We start from the raw sequence: 17,798 nt of genomic DNA on the forward strand, positions 1-17,798 counted from the left end.
CTAAAAACGCCAACCTTCAGCTCATACAGTATAAGACCCTTCATAGAACACACTACACTGGGGAAAGGCTGTCTAAAATGGGATTCACATCAGAAACTTGCTTGCACTGCTCACAAAATAGTCCGGACACATACATCCACGCCACATGGAACTGCCCACCCATTAAACACTTTTGGGAAGATGTCACTGAATCCCTATCCCACCTTTTGGGCTGTCGCATCCCATTATCCCCTTCACTCTGTCTACTGGGCGATCTATCAACACTCAATCAGGAAATAACAAACAAAAGGATACTCCTCATAGCTCTAGCCATTGCCAAGAAAACTATCTTCTTGAACTGGAAATCCCGAAACACTATTCATATAACACACTGGAAAAATTTGCTTACAGAATAGAATATTTTTCACCTCCTTACAACTATACATCAGAACCACAACATTCAACATCAGACCTCACTCAACTCTTACAAATCTGACACACTTATCTTAATTATGTATGCACAAATATTATATATATTTATACAAGGTATTAGTAATATAAGTGTTTTCATTATTATTATTATTATTATTATTATTATTATTATTATTACTAGTGCTGTTGTTGTTTTCATTATTTTTATCACAATTTATATCAGAGAAACATTGTACAGTAATAAATTGATGGGATGATGTTTTCATCATCATTATTATTATTATTATTATTATTATTATTATTTTATTATTACTATTACTATTATTATTATTATTATTATTATTATTAGTTATTCATTATTTTTATCACTATTTATATCAGAGAAACATTGAGCAGTAATAAATTGATGAGATGATGTTTTGTATGGACGGTAACGGTTTAATGAAGATTATATCATTGAATATACATAATCAAAAGTGTATAAATATAAATAAATTAAAACTGCACCCAACAAATACCACCCATGTTTTTAATGCACCGCATGTTGATTTTTATGCACCACACCCTTCTTTTAATGCACCACTTCAGCTTAAGTTTACATACATATGATGTCTATAATGTTGCCTTGAATGGAGAGGAGGAGGAGGAGGGGAAAAAAAAAACAAAAAAAAAACATGCACACTGAAACAGAAGATAGGATAGGTGTGGTATGTGTTGGGTATGGTTCATTATTAAATTTCCCCTTTATAAAAATATATTTATATAACTACTATTGTGATTATATCATTATTATTAGTGATATTACTGTTACTGTATTATTAGTGATATTACTGTCATTACAAAATATCATAACAAAATATTACCGTTACATCACAGTCTCTATTATTATTATTATTATTATTATTATTTATTTATGTTTTACTGTTAATATTATTGATATCACTGTTACCATCATCACAACATATTATTGTCATCACCATCTTTTGTATTATTGTTGTTGTTATTATCATTATTATTATTATTATTACTGTTATTATTGATATTACTGTTACTGTCATCACAAAATATCACCGTTATCATCATCGACTATTTCAAATTATGGTTATTTCTATTATTTCTAAACATGCTAATACTACTTATAACATTACTATTATTCAGATTGTCATTTTTCTCATTTTCATTTATTATCATTGCTGTTTTTGTTGTTGGCATTGTTTTTTGTTGTTTGTTGTATGTTTTTGCACTCCAAAAAAAAAAAAAAAAAAAAAAATTATATATATATATATATATATTTTATATAAATCAGTAAATGCTCTTTCCTCCGGGGATAAATGTATTTGCAGAAGTAATATCCTTATCAATGGATGAAAAGAAAAGCAGCATTGCCTCTAAAATGAATCTCTGTGAAGAGAAAGAGGAGGAGAGAATTCGAAAAGTTCCATCTCCAAAACCCACCTGTGTGTCTATGAAGAGCGACAAATCCATTATTCAGCCCCCTGTTCTCAGTGATGGAGCAGTGATCTTTGACGCCAGGTGAGACCAAATTTAATGTTGGACACAAGAAAATAATGTTTATTAAGTGAAAAGTCACAAGAAAACGTGTGTGAAAACAATGTGTGTTTTTTCTGTATTTGCTAATTATAATCAGGAGTCGGGGAGCAGCATCTCCAGAACCCAGCTTTGTGTCTATAAAGAGTAACAAATCCATTATTCAGCCCCCTGTTCTCAGTATTGGAGCAGTGACCTCTGACCCAAGACAGCATGAAACAGAAGCATCCCTGTTGGAGATGACTGCAAAACTGCAGAAACAAGTAGCTGATAATCTACAGAGAGTCAAAGTCAAACACAAAACCAGCATGAGGAACAAGTATGAGAGATTATTTGAGGGAAACAAACTCCAGGAGAATAAAACTCTCCTGAACAGCGTCTACACACAGCTCTACATCATAGACGGAGAGAGTGAAGGAGTGAATGAAGAACATGAGGTTTTACAGATGGAGAAAATGGCCAAAACACAACACTCACAAGACACTCCGATCTATTGCAATGACATCTTTAAAGCCTCACCTGAACCAGGATGCAAGGTGAAAGACCAAATCAAGACTGTTCTTACTAAAGGCATCGCTGGAATCGGAAAAACCATCTCTGTGCAGAAGTTCATTCTGGACTGGGCCGAGGGAAAAGCCAATCAGGATGTAGATTTCATGTTTGTGCTTCCATTTCGAGAGCTGAACTTGATCCGAGATCATCAGTACAGTCTTCACAGACTTCTGCTGGACTTTCATCCTGAACTTCAAGATCTGGACTCAAAGATTTATGAGGAGTGTAAAGTTGTGTTCATCTTTGATGGTCTGGATGAAAGCAGAATCACACTGATGTTTTCAGATGATCAGAAAGTTTGTCATGCGACTGAGACTTCATCAGTGGGTGTGTTGATGTCAAACCTCATGAAAGGAGAACTGCTTCCCTCTGCTCTCATCTGGATCACCTCCAGACCAGCAGCAGCCAATCAGATCCCTTCCAAATACATCAACCGTCTGACAGAAATTCAGGGATTCAATGAACCTCAGAAGGAGGAATACTTCAGGAAGAGAATCAGAGACCAGCATCAAGCCAGCAGAATCATCTCACACATCAGAAGAGCAAGAAGCCTCCACATCATGTGCCACATCCCCGTCTTCTGCTGGATCTCATCCACTGTGCTTCAGAAGCTCCTGAAAGAAAAGAGTGCAGAAATCCCTCAAACTCTGACTGAAATGTACATCCACTTCCTGCTGATTCAGATCAACATGAGGAACCAGAAGTATGAAGAGAGAGATCCAGAGAAACTCCTGCAGTCCGACAGAGAAGTGATTGTGAAACTTGCTGAAGTGGCTTTCAAACAGCTGATGAAGGGCAATGTGATGTTCTATGAGGAGGACCTGATTGAGAGCGGCATAGACGTCACTGAAACCTCAGTGTATTCTGGGATTTGCACTGAGATCTTTAAGGAGGAATCTGTGATTCATCAGAGGAAAGTCTACAGCTTCATTCATCTGAGCATTCAGGAGTTTCTTGCTGCTTTCTATGTGTTTTACTTCCACATAAGCAGCAATACAGAAGCATTATTAGATTCACTCCATTGCTTATACAAAAGAGCAGTAGATAAAGCCCTTGAGAGTGATAATGGACACCTGGACCTGTTCCTGCGGTTCCTGCTGGGCATCTCACTGGAGTCCAATCAGAGACTCTTACAGGATCTACTGACACACACAGAGAACAGCTCAGAGAGCATCAGGAGAACCACACAGTACATTAAAGACAAGATCAAAGATGGACATGGACTCTCCACTGAAAGATCCATCAATCTGTTCCTCTGTCTGCTGGAAGTGAAAGATCAGACTCTGTCCAGAGAGATTCAGGAGTTTGTGAAATCAGACAAACACTCAGAGAAGAAACTCTCTCCTGCTCACTGCTCAACAATCGCCTACATGCTTCAGATGTCAGAGGAGGTGCTGGATGAGCTGGATCTCAAGAAATACAACACATCAGATGATGGGAGAAGAAGACTGATACCAGCTGTGAACAACTGCAGAAGAGCTCTGTGAGTGTTGAAATGAAGAAAATGCTTCTACAGAGCAAAAATATCCTCTCTGAAAGGAATTACATTTGAAATGTTCTCAATTGAATTTTGAAATGTAATAATTTGAACACCAGTTGCAGAGACAGAATGATAATTGTTTTACTCTCTTTCAGTCTTGCTGGCTGTAATCTCACTGCTCAGGATTGTGGAATTGTGTCATCAGCTCTACAATCCTCATTCTATGTCCTAAAAGAGCTGGATCTGAGTAACAATGACCTGCAGGATTCTGGAGTGAAGAGTATTTCTCATGGACTGAAAAGTCCAAATTGTCAGCTGGAGATACTGAGGTGTGCAAGAACATTAATCATTTATAAATTCATTTGAGTGTTTGTCATGGCATTTAATGTTTTTTATTTAATGTTCAGTTTTAGGCGTCTGCATTTTACATGCACCGTGCATCATTTTATAATACTTTTTTTTTTAAGAAGACCATACTTGCAGAGTTAAAAAGTGCAATTTCTTGAATGAGTGATAATCTGACTGTGTGTGTCTGTAGGTTGTCAGGCTGTATGGTGACAGAGGAAGGCTGTGGTTATTTGTCTTCAGCTCTGAGTTCAAACCCCTCACACCTGAGAGAGCTGGATCTGAGCTACAATTACCCAGGAGAATCAGGAGTCCAGCTGCTCAAACACAAACTGGAGGATCCAAACTATAAACTAGAGATACTCAAGTATGTGGTGTACAAGTTAAGTTGCAGTGGGAGCTCTAGTACTTCTCTGCATGTACTGATTAAAACCATACATAGCGCATCAAATGTATTTGCATAATATTTTTTACTGCTGTTTTGTAAGATGACTAGTATTTTACAGTAAATAAATGCAAAATAGGCAGAGATGATATGTTAAAGTTGAATCTAATAAGGAGAGAAATTAAAAAATAAAGTTGAAATTGCTAAACTTATTTTGATGAGTTAAAATAATGTACAGTAAAAACTATTTTTACAGTGCATATATTAGTGGAGTGAATGTGAATAAAAATTGATGATTCTTTTTGTCTGTATGTTTGTGTGTCTTTCTAGTTTGGATCATGGAGGATGCTTCAGAATCACACCAGGACTACGAAAATGTAGGTTCTTTTTTTTGACACAGACATGCATGTTTAATGATAACAAACTTCAGTTTTAAACTGATTTTATCTCTCTTTTATCGTCTTGTATTTAGATGCCTGTGATCTCACACTGGATCCAAACACCGCACACACTCAACTCATCCTGTCTGAGGGAAACCGTAAGATCAAATACATGAAAGATCGTCAACCGTATCCTGATCATCCAGAGAGATTTGCTGTTATTCCTCAGGTTCTGTGTGTTGAGAGTCTGTCTGGACGCTGTTACTGGGAGGCTGAATGGGGCTCAAGGGAGGTTGAACAGGGCTCTTGGACTCGTATTGCAGCGGCCTATAGAGGAATCAGCAGGAAAGATGGGACTGTCACTAAGTTTGGATACAATGACAAATCCTGGAGTCTTTTTTGCAATAGTAATGGATTTGCTTATTGGCACAATAATGTGAGCAAAAACATAAAAACTAATGCACCAAAATCTAATAGAGTAGGTGTCTATCTGGACTGGTCAGCCGGATCTCTGTCCTTCTACAGTGTCTCTGACAAACACACACTCACACACTTACACACATTCAACACCACATTCACTGAACCCCTCTATGCTGGATTTAAGGTGTTTGGTTCTTCACTGTCTCTGTGTCAGATTTAACAACACACATCGGTCAACAAGACTTTCTACCTCAATCTTAATCTTGGTCATATGTCTGTGTATGAAAAAGTTTGATGACATCTATAAGAATAACTGTATACATTATATAATGAATGATTTTAACTGCAAAACTCGTAAATGCAAAATATAACGCACGTAAACATTCTGTAAAACATCAGTGTGTTAAAATACTAAATAGAGTAAATTATAAAAGAACAAATGTGACATTTCGTCTTTATTTATGCACTAATCTTGAGTTATCAATTAGTCATTAAACTACTGCTAAATGAGAGGCAGGTTATAGTCTGAGTCACATTCAGCAGGTTTGGGGTTGATCTGTGGATTTCTCTGTGAAGTCATAAATGTTCTAGTGCTGTATTCACCTGTTGATTCTCATGGACATGGGAAAGTGCAGATTTTCGTGCAAAACTGTAAAGTTAAACTGTTGATAATAAATCTCATCAAATCTTTCTGGTGTTCTAGTTCTAGCCTAGTTTCTCTGTGAGAAAGCTCTCTCTTCATGCCTCAGGTGTCAAAGGTGTTTTGTAAGCAACACGAGGTTGCGGTGGAATTATAATGTCTAAGAACTGTGGTTTGAGAAATGAAAAGAGCTCCTCCTGTTCTCTATGAACTAATTGTGAGACAAATGCCTATGAGCAGGTTCCACCAGATGTACTGCTGTTTACGGTAAATCTGATAATGAGCAACCATCTATACATGCAGTGCAGTCTGACACAACACAGTTCTGTGTGTACTGCCAGTTTGCTCACTGATGATGAATTAATAATAGCTGGGATTTGAATAATTTGTTAAGCTCTTTTCACAGTTTACATTTTTTCTTTGCTAAGAAAAAGAAACTTAAACCCCAGTGAGAAAAACAACAACAACCTGTTATTGTATGAGTCCCTCACTCTTAACCCACACGCTTATTTTATATAGCTTACAATAAAAAATAAAGAAATAAACCAGATTCAAACAAATACAAATCTGCTTGATACTATACATGGCAGATTAGGCATGGGCCGGTTTAAGATACTGACGGTATGATAACCTTGGATAAAAATATCACGGTTTCACAGTATAACTGTATTGTAATTACTGCTCTACAATGTTATATTTAAATGTCTGGGTAAAAAAAAAAATATATATTTTTTTAACTGAACACAGTATATTTTATTTTAGGAAACATATAGAACATTTTGTAACATGGAACATCAAGCAAAATAATTTAAATAAATAATTGAATCTTCTTAATTAAATTAAATTTCAGTCACTTGTGTGAGCCTAAGCCTGCAGCTCAACAATAATCAACAAAATAAAATTTTCAAAAACAAATCCTTCTTAATAGAAAAAATGCAATCACTAATCAAAGCAAAAATATGACCATTAGTGACAGTTCCAAAAATAAACAAACACTCAAAGACACGTGAGAGCCAGCGAGGTTTTTTTTTTTTTAATGTCGTGATTTTGAAAAGATGTTAAAGGTGCACTGTGTAATATTTAAGATGATCTCTAGACAGAGGTGCAATAACTATGTTTTCAGGGGTGCATAAAGACCTTAATGAACCATTATGTTTTTATAAACTTAGAATTATCAGCTTGCAAAAAAAACAAACAAACACTGACACAATGATGAACAAGTAACAGTAATATCCACAATAACAAAGTTTTATTGAATGATTAAGTAAATATAATTCCTTAAATTACGTTTTAAAAGAAATCTCACTATTCGTTGCTGTCAAAAAAGGTGAGATTTTAATCCTGTATGGTCTTCCGTAGTTCTGTACAGGGAGGGGTGAGCGGTGGACTGTTGCAATTCACAACTTCGCCGCTAGATGCCGCAAAAACCTACACACTGCACCTTTAACGTAGCAGAAGGCTTAAAAGCAAAGACGTGATTTCACTTTAACTTAATTGTTGTGCTAATGTTCAATCACAGAAACGTAACGTTAGTACATATAGTCTGCTATTTCCCACTCTGTGTTGTGGGGGTTCACCTCCTTCGGCCATCCTGAATTTATATTTCTGCTGAGTCTCACTGACTGCGGAGTGCGGACACGTGCACAATCACAGACACGCGCCTGCAGCGCTAACCGGTGGGGGAGGGGCTGCATTGTTTTCGCTGCAGGTACGCACACACACAACCTAGTAGAGTCCTGCACTTTCACTTTGACGACACAGAAAATGCACACATCATAGGAACGGTGTAACTTTTTTGTTTGCGGTTTTGAAACTGTGACTTTTTCAAACCGCGGTAAACCTTGAAACCGGTTATCATCCCATGCCTATGGCAGATGCTCACATATTATATGAATAGATGTATAGATTAAACTATAAGGTTGTACATTTTATGGTTGATTGAATAGGGAACTGTTTTTTTCTCTTTCAGTTTTGCTGGCTGTAATCTCTCTTTTCAACATTGTGAAACTATGTCATCAGCTCTACAATCCTAAAACTCTGCAAAAATATGCAATTTGCATATTTATAATATAAATCTTACATCATATTATAGCACATTTGTTACTATTTTAAAAAATACCTTTTTTTTCAATGGCTGCAGGCTAAAAAAGTGCAGTTTCTTGAATGAGTAAGATCAACAGTGATTCCACAGGTGTTTGAGAGGGCTTCACGGATTATCATCTTCAATGTTGATGTGTGTCTGTAGATGATCTGACTGTGTGTGTCTGTAGGTTGTCTGGCTGTATGGTGACAGAGGAAGGCTGTGGTTATTTGTCTTCAGCTCTGAGTTCAAACCCCTCACACCTGAGAGAACTGGATCTGAGCTACAACCACCCAGGAGAATCAGGAGTCCAGCTGCTCAAACACAAACTGGAGGATCCAAACTATAAACTGGAGAAACTCAAGTATGTGGGGTACAAGTAAGGACAGAGTAGGATAGAGTGTGTGAAATGTCCCCCCTGGGATTAGATGATCTGATCATTGTCACCCCCTTCTGGACAAAAACCCATCAGACAAGCACATTTTTATTACAACAACTGAACCATTTATTTGAAAGTATACCTAACAAACTGCTTGGACTTTTACAGTGTGTTTGTTTAATATGTATTTCTTTATAATACATTTATGTAGGTAATTTAATCCCAGGAAAGCCACTCATGCACTGACGGGATCAGTGATGTCCGTAACACCTGCAGCTGGAGTTGCAATTGGACATTTTTGCAGGATAAAATATGTTGAATTCTGAATTATAAATTCTACTCTCTTAAATTCTAAGATTTTACAGGCTACATCAGATACACAAGAGCCTTATTTGTTTTACAGACATACTAAGATCCATAAGAGCAACAAAGAGGAACAAAATCAGCGCATGTTGAAACTACAAGGTTTGAAACAGGAACACAAAAAAACTAGTGCACAATGACACTATAACACATGCAATTTTGTTCTTTTTTAATGACACTCCCAATGTCTGCTTCTTATGAAACAGGAAGAGCAGAATAATAAACTGGAACTAACAGTAAAACACAGAAGTATCTTACACAGAGTTACAGAGGCGGACAATCCTATAATCAATACATTTCAAGGTAAGTTTCTAAGTTTATTTATTTAATTAGGTATAGTATATGATTTAGACTTTGTGAAATTTATATCTTCATTAAATATCTTGATAACCTGTATTCTCACATTAAGTTAATACGAAAATGAAGACCATGTTTAGGTGATCACATGATGTTTTAAATGACATTTGATGTCAATATTAAAGAGCTATTTAAAAGATAATTTATGGACATGTATTTCTGAGGTCTGAATTCTAAGGATACTATTATAAATTCTATTATTTTCAGTGCAGTTGTCTAATGAACTAGACATATAGTATATATTTTTACATTTTTCATCGTTGATCTGATTTAGGTTCATTCCAGATGTTGAGTTTATGAAAAGAGATCTGTTTTCTATCAGCCGGCACAGTTTTTACCGGAACCAGTCCAGATCATCAGAAGACTTTCAGTGCAGAAAGAGATCATGAGAGGATCCAGTTCAGCTGGTTCTGCTCACCTGAAGGAGGAACCTGGAGATCTACAGAAATCAGTAAATAATGAACTACAGAGAGTCAAAGACCAGCACAGAAGCAACATGAAGAACAGGTGTGAGAGATTATTTGAGGGAAACAAACTCCAAGAGAATCAGACCCTACTGAACAGGATCTACACACAGCTCTACATCATAGAGGGAGAGAGTGAAGGAGTGAATGAACAACATGAGGTTTTACAGATGGAGAAAACATCCAGAACACAACACTCACAAGACACTCCAATCTACTGCAATGACATCTTTACAGCCTCACCTGAACCAGAATGTGAGGAGAAAGACCAAATCAAGACTGTTCTTACTAAAGGCATTGCTGGAATCGGAAAAACCGTCTCTGTGCAGAAGTTCATTCTGGACTGGGCCGAGGGAAAAGCCAATCAGGATGTAGATTTCATGTTTGTGCTTCCATTTCGAGAGCTGAACTTGATCCGAGATCATCAGTACAGTCTTCACAGACTTCTGCTGGACTTTCATCCTGAACTTCAAGATCTGGACTCAAAGATTTATGAGGAGTGTAAAGTTGTGTTCATCTTTGATGGTCTTGATGAAAGCAGAATCACACTGATGTTTTCAGATGATCAGAAAGTTTGTGATGTGACTGAGACTTCATCAGTGGGTGTGTTGATGTCAAACCTCATGAAAGGAGAGCTGCTTCCCTCTGCTCTCATCTGGATCACCTCCAGACCAGCAGCAGCCAATCAGATCCCCTCCAAATACATCAACCGTCTGACAGAAATTCAGGGATTCAATGAGCCTCAGAAGGAGGAATATTTCAGGAAGAGAATCAGAGACCAGCATCAAGCCAGCAGAATCATCTCACACATTAGAAGAGCAAGAAGCCTCCACATCATGTGCCACATCCCCGTCTTCTGCTGGATCTCATCCACTGTGCTTCAGAATCTCCTGGAAGAAGATCTGAGTGCAGAAATTCCTCAAACTCTGACTGAAATGTACATCCACTTCCTGCTGATTCAGATCAACATGAGGAACCAGAAGTATGAAGAGAGAGATCCAGAGAAAGTCTTGCAGTCCAACCGAGAAGTGATTGTGAAACTTACTGAAGTGGCTTTTAAACAGCTGATGAAGGGCAATGTGATGTTCTATGAGGAGGACCTGATTGAGAGCGGCATGGATGTCACTGACATCTCAGTGTATTCTGGGATTTGCACTGAGATCTTTAAGGAGGAATTTGTGATTCACCAGAGGAAAGTCTACAGCTTCATCCATCTGAGTGTTCAGGAGTTTTTCGCTGCTTTCCATGTGTTTTACTACCATATAAGTATCAATACAGAGTCATGTTTAGATTCACTGCAGAATTTGCAAAAAAGAGCAGTAGATAAAGCCCTTGAGAGTGAGAATGGCCACCTGGACCTGTTTCTGCGGTTCCTGCTGGGCGTCTCACTGGAGTCCAATCAGAGACTCTTACAGGATCTACTGACACACACAGAGAACAGCTCAGAGAACATCAGGAGAACCACACAGTACATTAAAGAGAAGATCAAAGATGGACATGGACTCTCCACTGAAAGATCCATCAATCTGTTCCTCTGTCTGCTGGAAGTGAAAGATGATTCTCTGTCCAGAGAGATTCAGGAGTTTGTGAAATCAGACAAACACTCAGAGAAGAAACTCTCTCCTGCTCACTGCTCAGCAATCGCCTACATGCTTCAGATGTCAGAGGAGGTGCTGGATGAGCTGGACCTCAAGAAATACAACACATCAGATGAGGGGAGAAGAAGACTGATACCAGCTGTGAACAACTGCAGAAAAGCTCTGTGAGTGTTACAAAGACAATATTTCTGTAACAGATAGGAATTCATGGTGTTCACAAGAATTAAAGTCATGTTGAATTTTGAAATGTAATAATTTGAAAATAACTGCTTTTCTCTATCAGTCTTGCTGGCTTTAATCTCACTGCTCAGGATTGTGAAATTGTGTCATCAGCTCTAAAATCCTTAAACTCTGTCCTGAGAGAGCTGGATCTGAGTAACAATAACCTGCAGGACTCTGGTGTACAGATTCTTTCTGATGGACTGAACAGTTTGAACTGTCAGCTGGAGATACTGAGGTTTGTAAACACAATGAGATTCATTCCCACCCTGACACAAATGTGTGACTATACTTTAAAAAATCATTCTGGAATCCTTTTTGAAATGTATTTAACTAATCAATCAATATTAATTTGACTCATACTCAGACTGCCTCATGGACAAATTAACCAATAGGGAATTGCAAAGTTGTTAAGTGGGATTAAAAAAACATTACAAATTTAAAATTAAGTTTAATGTTACACTGATAAAATGATGAATACAAATAGTATAATTTATAATGTTTACCTGTCCTTAGTGAAAATGACAAATGGCAAATGACCATTATAGATTTTTATAGATTAAGTTACAGTTTGAATTTCAAAGTAGTAGCATCCCACCCTCTGTAGGCTGTGCAGGTGCATTTATAGGTGGGGGAAGTGAATGTACAGCACTCGCTCTCCACACTCTATACCACGAGGTGAGTCCCTTGAGCAAGGCACCGAACCCCAAACTGCTCCCCGGGTGCCGCAGCAATATGGCTGCCTACTGCTCCGGGTGTGAGTCCGAAATGAAGACTGTTCTTCTTGTGATGTCATCCATCTTGAATTTTAAATGAGCTGTTGGATAACAGGCACACCCCTTCCATGATAAAACTCAAACTCCCTCCATATTTCTTCAGTACCAGCTTGGGACCATCACATGACCAGCTTAAACCAGCTCATTACCAACCTGGTCGAGCTAAAGCTGCATGTGAGTCGACGCTGTCACTTACCTGACACAAGATTCTAATAAAATGGCACTCACTGCCGACTTTTATAGGCAGTTGGCCCTGCCTGTTTTGGTGGGCTGAAATGCCCTTTGTTCGTGCAGCTAAACAAAACAGGCTTCAGTATTCAGAGAAAATGGAGTTTTCCCCCTGGTGTAGTAAATGCTATATAAAATGGCAATTCAAAGGTTTCTAAATTTTAAAATGTAAATTGTATTGCAGCATAATACATATCTCTTTTAGGTTATCAGGCTGTATGGTGACAGAGAAAGGCTGTGGTTATTTGTCTTCAGCTCTGAGTTCAAACCCCTCACACCTGAGAGAGCTGGATCTGAGCTACAATCACCCAGGAGAATCAGGAGTGCAGCTGCTCAAACACAAACTGGAGGATCCAGACTATAAACTAGAGATACTCAAGTATGTGGTGTAATATGCAACTTTTGTGTGTGTGTGTGTGTGTGTGTGTGTGTGTGTGTGTGTGTGTGTGTGTGTGTGTGTGTGTATGTGTGGTGTGTGTGTGTGTGTGTGTGTGTGTGTGTGTGTGTGTGTGTGTGTGTGTGTGTGTGTGTGTGTGTTTGCATGAGTAGAGTTGGGATTGGTTTTACTCCAGACTGCCATATTAATGGTTTAATGGTTAGAGAGTCAGACTTATACACAGATCGCAGGTTCGAAATTTGGTACCAGTAGGTGAGGGGAGTGGATGCACAGTGCTCTTTTGAGCAGAAGGCATTAAATCCCCAATTGCTCCCCAGGTGATGAAGCAAAAATTGCTTCAAATTGTGTGTAAGATGAGTTAATTGAGGTGCATTTTTTCCCACATATGGGTTACCATACTTGGCAACATCATATGCTTCTAATATGCTTCTTTTTACAAGATGCCCCTAAAATGTGTATGTCAAGTTTCAGTGAATTGTTATTCAATTATTCCTTCAATTATTCCTTCCTGAAAATTTTTTTAGTGTAAGCAAAAAGCTGTTTTTGTGCATGCATCTTTAAATGCAATTGAGCTGCTGCTCCCCACTCCCTTTCCAGAATTTTCACCCCTTGTCCCACATGTCGCATAGTGATTTAGTTTATTCACAAAAAAAGAAGGCAATAAACAAGAAGTAATTAGTACAATGGTGTTATCCACAAAACAAACTTCTTATAAGCATCATATTGAAACTTTACATCATGCTGCCATCTTCCACAGTTCCACGCAGTGTTGGGGAAAGTTACTTTTGAAAGTAATGCATTACAATATTGCGTTACTCTGTTAAAAAAGTAACTAATTCCATTACTTAGTTACTGTTTATGGAAAGTAATGTGTTACATTATTTTTGTGTTCCTTTTAAAATCTGTAAATAAGACTGAAGGAAAAGTAGAACTGTAGGAGAAAAAATTAAGCACAAGTGTTAATTATTCTAATGTAAATTCTGCTTATTGGTATGGTTAAATTGGATCAACAAAGGTCAGCGGCAAAGACAATGGTAAAAAAAATGGGTTTAAATACATAAAGGAAACAAAAAGTAACTCAGATATTTTCTTGTAAATGAAAAACTAATGCATTACTTTACTAGTTACTCGAAAAAGGTAATCTGATTATTTAACTCGCGTTACTTGTAATGCGTAATCTCCAGCACTGGTTCCATGAGCCTATTACATCATCTACTAAGGACGCGGTATTTAAACAATCTTTCATGACATTCTTTAGTCTTGTTTGACATAGATGCATCAGGGATGGCAGATTGATAAGCAGACATGCTATTTATGACTGGATGTAACTTTTGATGGTTTGCGGCAAAAGTGGCTCTTCTATTGACTTTATCCTACAAGTGAGGCTCTTTTTGTGAGGACCACTTAGTTATAGGCTGCCTGTATGTTAAGAGAGAGAGAAAGAGAGAGAAACAGTTGTTTTCTGTAAAATAAAATGAGCACTGTTATTTTTTTTATTCTAATTCTTATTATTTTTGATCATTTATTTTTCAAAAATTACATTTTATATCACAAATCGCAATTACAATAAGATTAATTATATAATTAAGAATAATTAAATAAGATTATTTTCCCCAAATCACACCAGAGTTGCATGTGAGCTGTTGTTCAATATATAACGCAACCATCTTCACAGAGTATTTTTAAGAAAATGCTTCTGTGTACTTAATTTAAGTTACATAAATAAATAAAAAAATGTTATTGCAATGCTATGACAGTTTGAGATATTTGAATATTGTGTGCAATAAAACAATGGTCTTCGACGTCATAATTGTATTGTATTGTTAGTTCAAATAACAAATATTTTACTTTTACATTTCTCATAAATGCTTATTCAGTTATATATGTTGTTGTGAAAAAAAAATCACTGTAATGTAGCTAGCTACTTTTTGGTAGTAACTTGTAGTGTAGCCACTTTTTCAGATGGGTAGCTTGACTTTAGCTTAACTACTTTAACTTATAAGTAGCTTGTAGTTTAAAAAGTTTCAGAGTAGGTTCCCCAACAGTGCTAACCACCCAGACACTGACGCTTTGACTCTGAGTACTTGCAACAAGTCAGAAGTGCTGGTATGCACGAAAAAAGTGACAGTATGCAAAAGGCCTACCGGCCCACTTCAATCACTGAGTGACAGTGATTTTAATGTTAGTGAGGTTCTGTTTCTCTGACACTTTTTAAATCTCTGTTGTGTATGTATTTGTCTAGTTTGAAGTTTGATAAACAGATCAGTGCTGTAGTAAAATCATGCTTTTATCATCTTCATCTACTTTCTATAGTGAAACCTTTCTTATCACAGAGTAACTTTCAAACAGAGATCCATGCCTTTGTAACAACTCGATTAGATTATTGTAACTCTCTATATTATGGTGTTTCTCAGTCCTCTCTTTCTCGTCTACAGCTAGTGCAAAACGCAGCTGCTCTCTGGTACCCATAGGTATGAGTCAGTAACTCCTATTTTATTCTCACGGCACTGGTTACCCATTAAATATAGAATTGATTTTAAAATTCTATTATTCGTTTATAAAGCCCTTAATAATAAAGAAAAAAATAAATCCCTCAGTACCTTACAGATCTGCTCTGTCCATACACCCCTTCCAGAACTTTGAGATCCAGTGATCTTGGTTTACTTGTGGTGCCTAGACCTAGACTCAAAAAACGAGGAGATCGAGCTTTTGCAGTTGCTGGTCTGAAACTTTGGAATAGTCTAGCGCTCCATGTTAGATTAGCCCCCTCTATCTCTGCCTTCAAGTCTGCTCTAAAGACGTATATTTTCTTTCTCGCCTTCAATACTTTGTGACCTCTATTCCATTGTTGCTTTTATTGCTGTTTTTACTTTGATACCTTTGTTGTGTTCATTTTATGTTTGAGATTTTATTATTCTAGCACTTTGGTCAACTCTGGTTGTTTTTAAATGTGCTTTATAAATAAATATTGTATCGTATTGTATTGTAGTATGAATCATGGAGAACATTTCAGGATCAGACCAGGACTGCGAAAATGTAGGTCTTTACACAACTCTCACATGTATTCCACAGCTTAAACACTGTTTAGGATAAAGTTCTCATCTCTCTTCTTGTGTTCAGATGCCTGTGATCTCACACTGGATCCAAACACAGCAAATGCTAAAATCATTCTGTCCGAGGAGAACAGAAAGGCAACACTGGTGGAAGAGCCACAGCTGTGTCCTGATCATCCAGAGAGATTTGAGCTCTATGAGCAGGTTCTGTGTCAAGAGAGATTGACAGGACGCTGTTACTGGGAGGCTGAATGGAGCGGATGGGTGGATATAGCAGTGGCGTATAAGGCAATCAGCAGGAAAGGAAAAAGTGATGACTGTGATTATGGACTCAATGATAAGTCCTGGACTTTGAGCTGTGTTAAGGGCAGATACACTGTCTGGTATGATAAAATCAGCATTGAGGTTCCTGTACCTTTACCACAATCTAGTAGAGTAGGAGTGTATGTGGACTGGTCAGCCGGCTCTCTGTCCTTCTACAGTGTCTCTGACACACACACACTCACACACTTACACACATTCAACACCACATTCACTCAACCTCTCTACGCTGGATTTGCGGTTTTTTATTCTAACTCCTCAGTACGTCTGTGTCAGATTTAATGACCTGCAGACAAGAAAAAACATGGAACATTTGTCACATTCCATATTTCTCACAAATTTCTTGCATCTCTCTTTACCATACAGTTTTAAGTTTTACATGAACACATCCTTGTTCGGTGTAAATGAATGTGTCTTTACTGATCCAGCAATGTCTATAAAACTTAGCTTATTCACTTATTCCAAAGTGAAAAGGATGGAGGCTGATTAAAATGTCAGCCCTTGAGCAAAGTTGTGTTTATACTGCAAAAACTGCTTTTCTATCGATTTTTTGTCTTGTTTCCAGCCAAAATATCTAAAAATTATTAAATCAAGAAGGATTTTCTAGACAAGTAAAAAAAGTTCTTGTTTTTAGAAAAAACAAGTCAAAATTAAACAAGTTTTTGCTTAGAACAAGCTAAACAATCTGCCAATGGGGTAAGCAAAAAAATCTTATTTCAAACAAAAAACTGGATTATTTTTTTTACCCCATTGGCAGATTAATTCGCTTGTTTCAAGCAAAAACGCACATGATTTTGACTTTATATTCTGAAAACAAGACAATAATTTTTACTCATCTAGAAAATCCTTCTTGATTTAAGAATTTTTAGATATTTTGGCTGGAAACAAGTCAAAAAATCTAAGATAGAAAAGCATTTTTTGCAGTGTAGAAGCTTGTTGCAGTATTCAGCTACTTTATTTGAATCAGTTTCTTTACTTTTACTGTCCTCCTGAAAATTGATAAGTATTTTTTTTTTTATTGAACAAAAAGACAATGGATAACAATATTGTTTGAAATGTACTATTTATGTATTTACATATAAAAAGCAATATAAAAACATTTATATGTATATATAAGAAGAATCTTGTTTTCTGTTTGAAATAAGGTTTTTTTGCTTACCCCATTGGCAGATTATTTTGCTTGCTCTAAGCAAAAACTGACTTAATTTTGACTTGTTTTTTTTCTGAAAACAAGAAAATAATTTTTACTCGTCTAGAAAATCCTCCTTGATTTAAGAATCTTTAGATATTTTGGCTGGAAACAAGACAAAAAATCTAAGTTGGAAAAACATTTCTTTTGCTGTGCACTGATATGATGGTTCTCCTAAACTTCTTCCAAAGCATTGGTCTGGAAAGTGAGACC

The 17,798-nt window shown here is 36.9% G+C and overlaps 2 protein-coding genes across 2 annotated transcripts; both read left to right on the forward strand.

Annotated features, from left to right (window-relative positions):
- Window positions 1-1,753: 1,753 nt before the first annotated feature.
- LOC141336091 (NLR family CARD domain-containing protein 3-like) lies at window positions 1,754-6,212 on the forward strand. The gene is made up of 6 exons (XM_073841601.1): window positions 1,754-1,944; window positions 2,060-3,994; window positions 4,147-4,320; window positions 4,530-4,703; window positions 5,052-5,098; window positions 5,194-6,212. The coding sequence occupies exons 1-6, from the start codon at window positions 1,772-1,774 to the stop codon at window positions 5,739-5,741; spliced, it is 3,051 nt and encodes a 1,016-aa protein (XP_073697702.1). The 5' UTR covers window positions 1,754-1,771; the 3' UTR covers window positions 5,742-6,212.
- Window positions 6,213-9,675: 3,463 nt separating this feature from the next.
- LOC141336095 (NLR family CARD domain-containing protein 3-like) lies at window positions 9,676-17,070 on the forward strand. Its single transcript, XM_073841604.1, has 5 exons — window positions 9,676-11,566; window positions 11,686-11,859; window positions 12,831-13,004; window positions 16,012-16,058; window positions 16,143-17,070. The coding sequence occupies exons 1-5, from the start codon at window positions 9,726-9,728 to the stop codon at window positions 16,676-16,678; spliced, it is 2,772 nt and encodes a 923-aa protein (XP_073697705.1). The 5' UTR covers window positions 9,676-9,725; the 3' UTR covers window positions 16,679-17,070.
- Window positions 17,071-17,798: the final 728 nt, after the last annotated feature.

The sequence above is a fragment of the Garra rufa genome, chromosome 6 (assembly GCF_049309525.1).
Source record: "Garra rufa chromosome 6, GarRuf1.0, whole genome shotgun sequence".
NCBI lineage: Eukaryota > Metazoa > Chordata > Actinopteri > Cypriniformes > Cyprinidae > Garra > Garra rufa.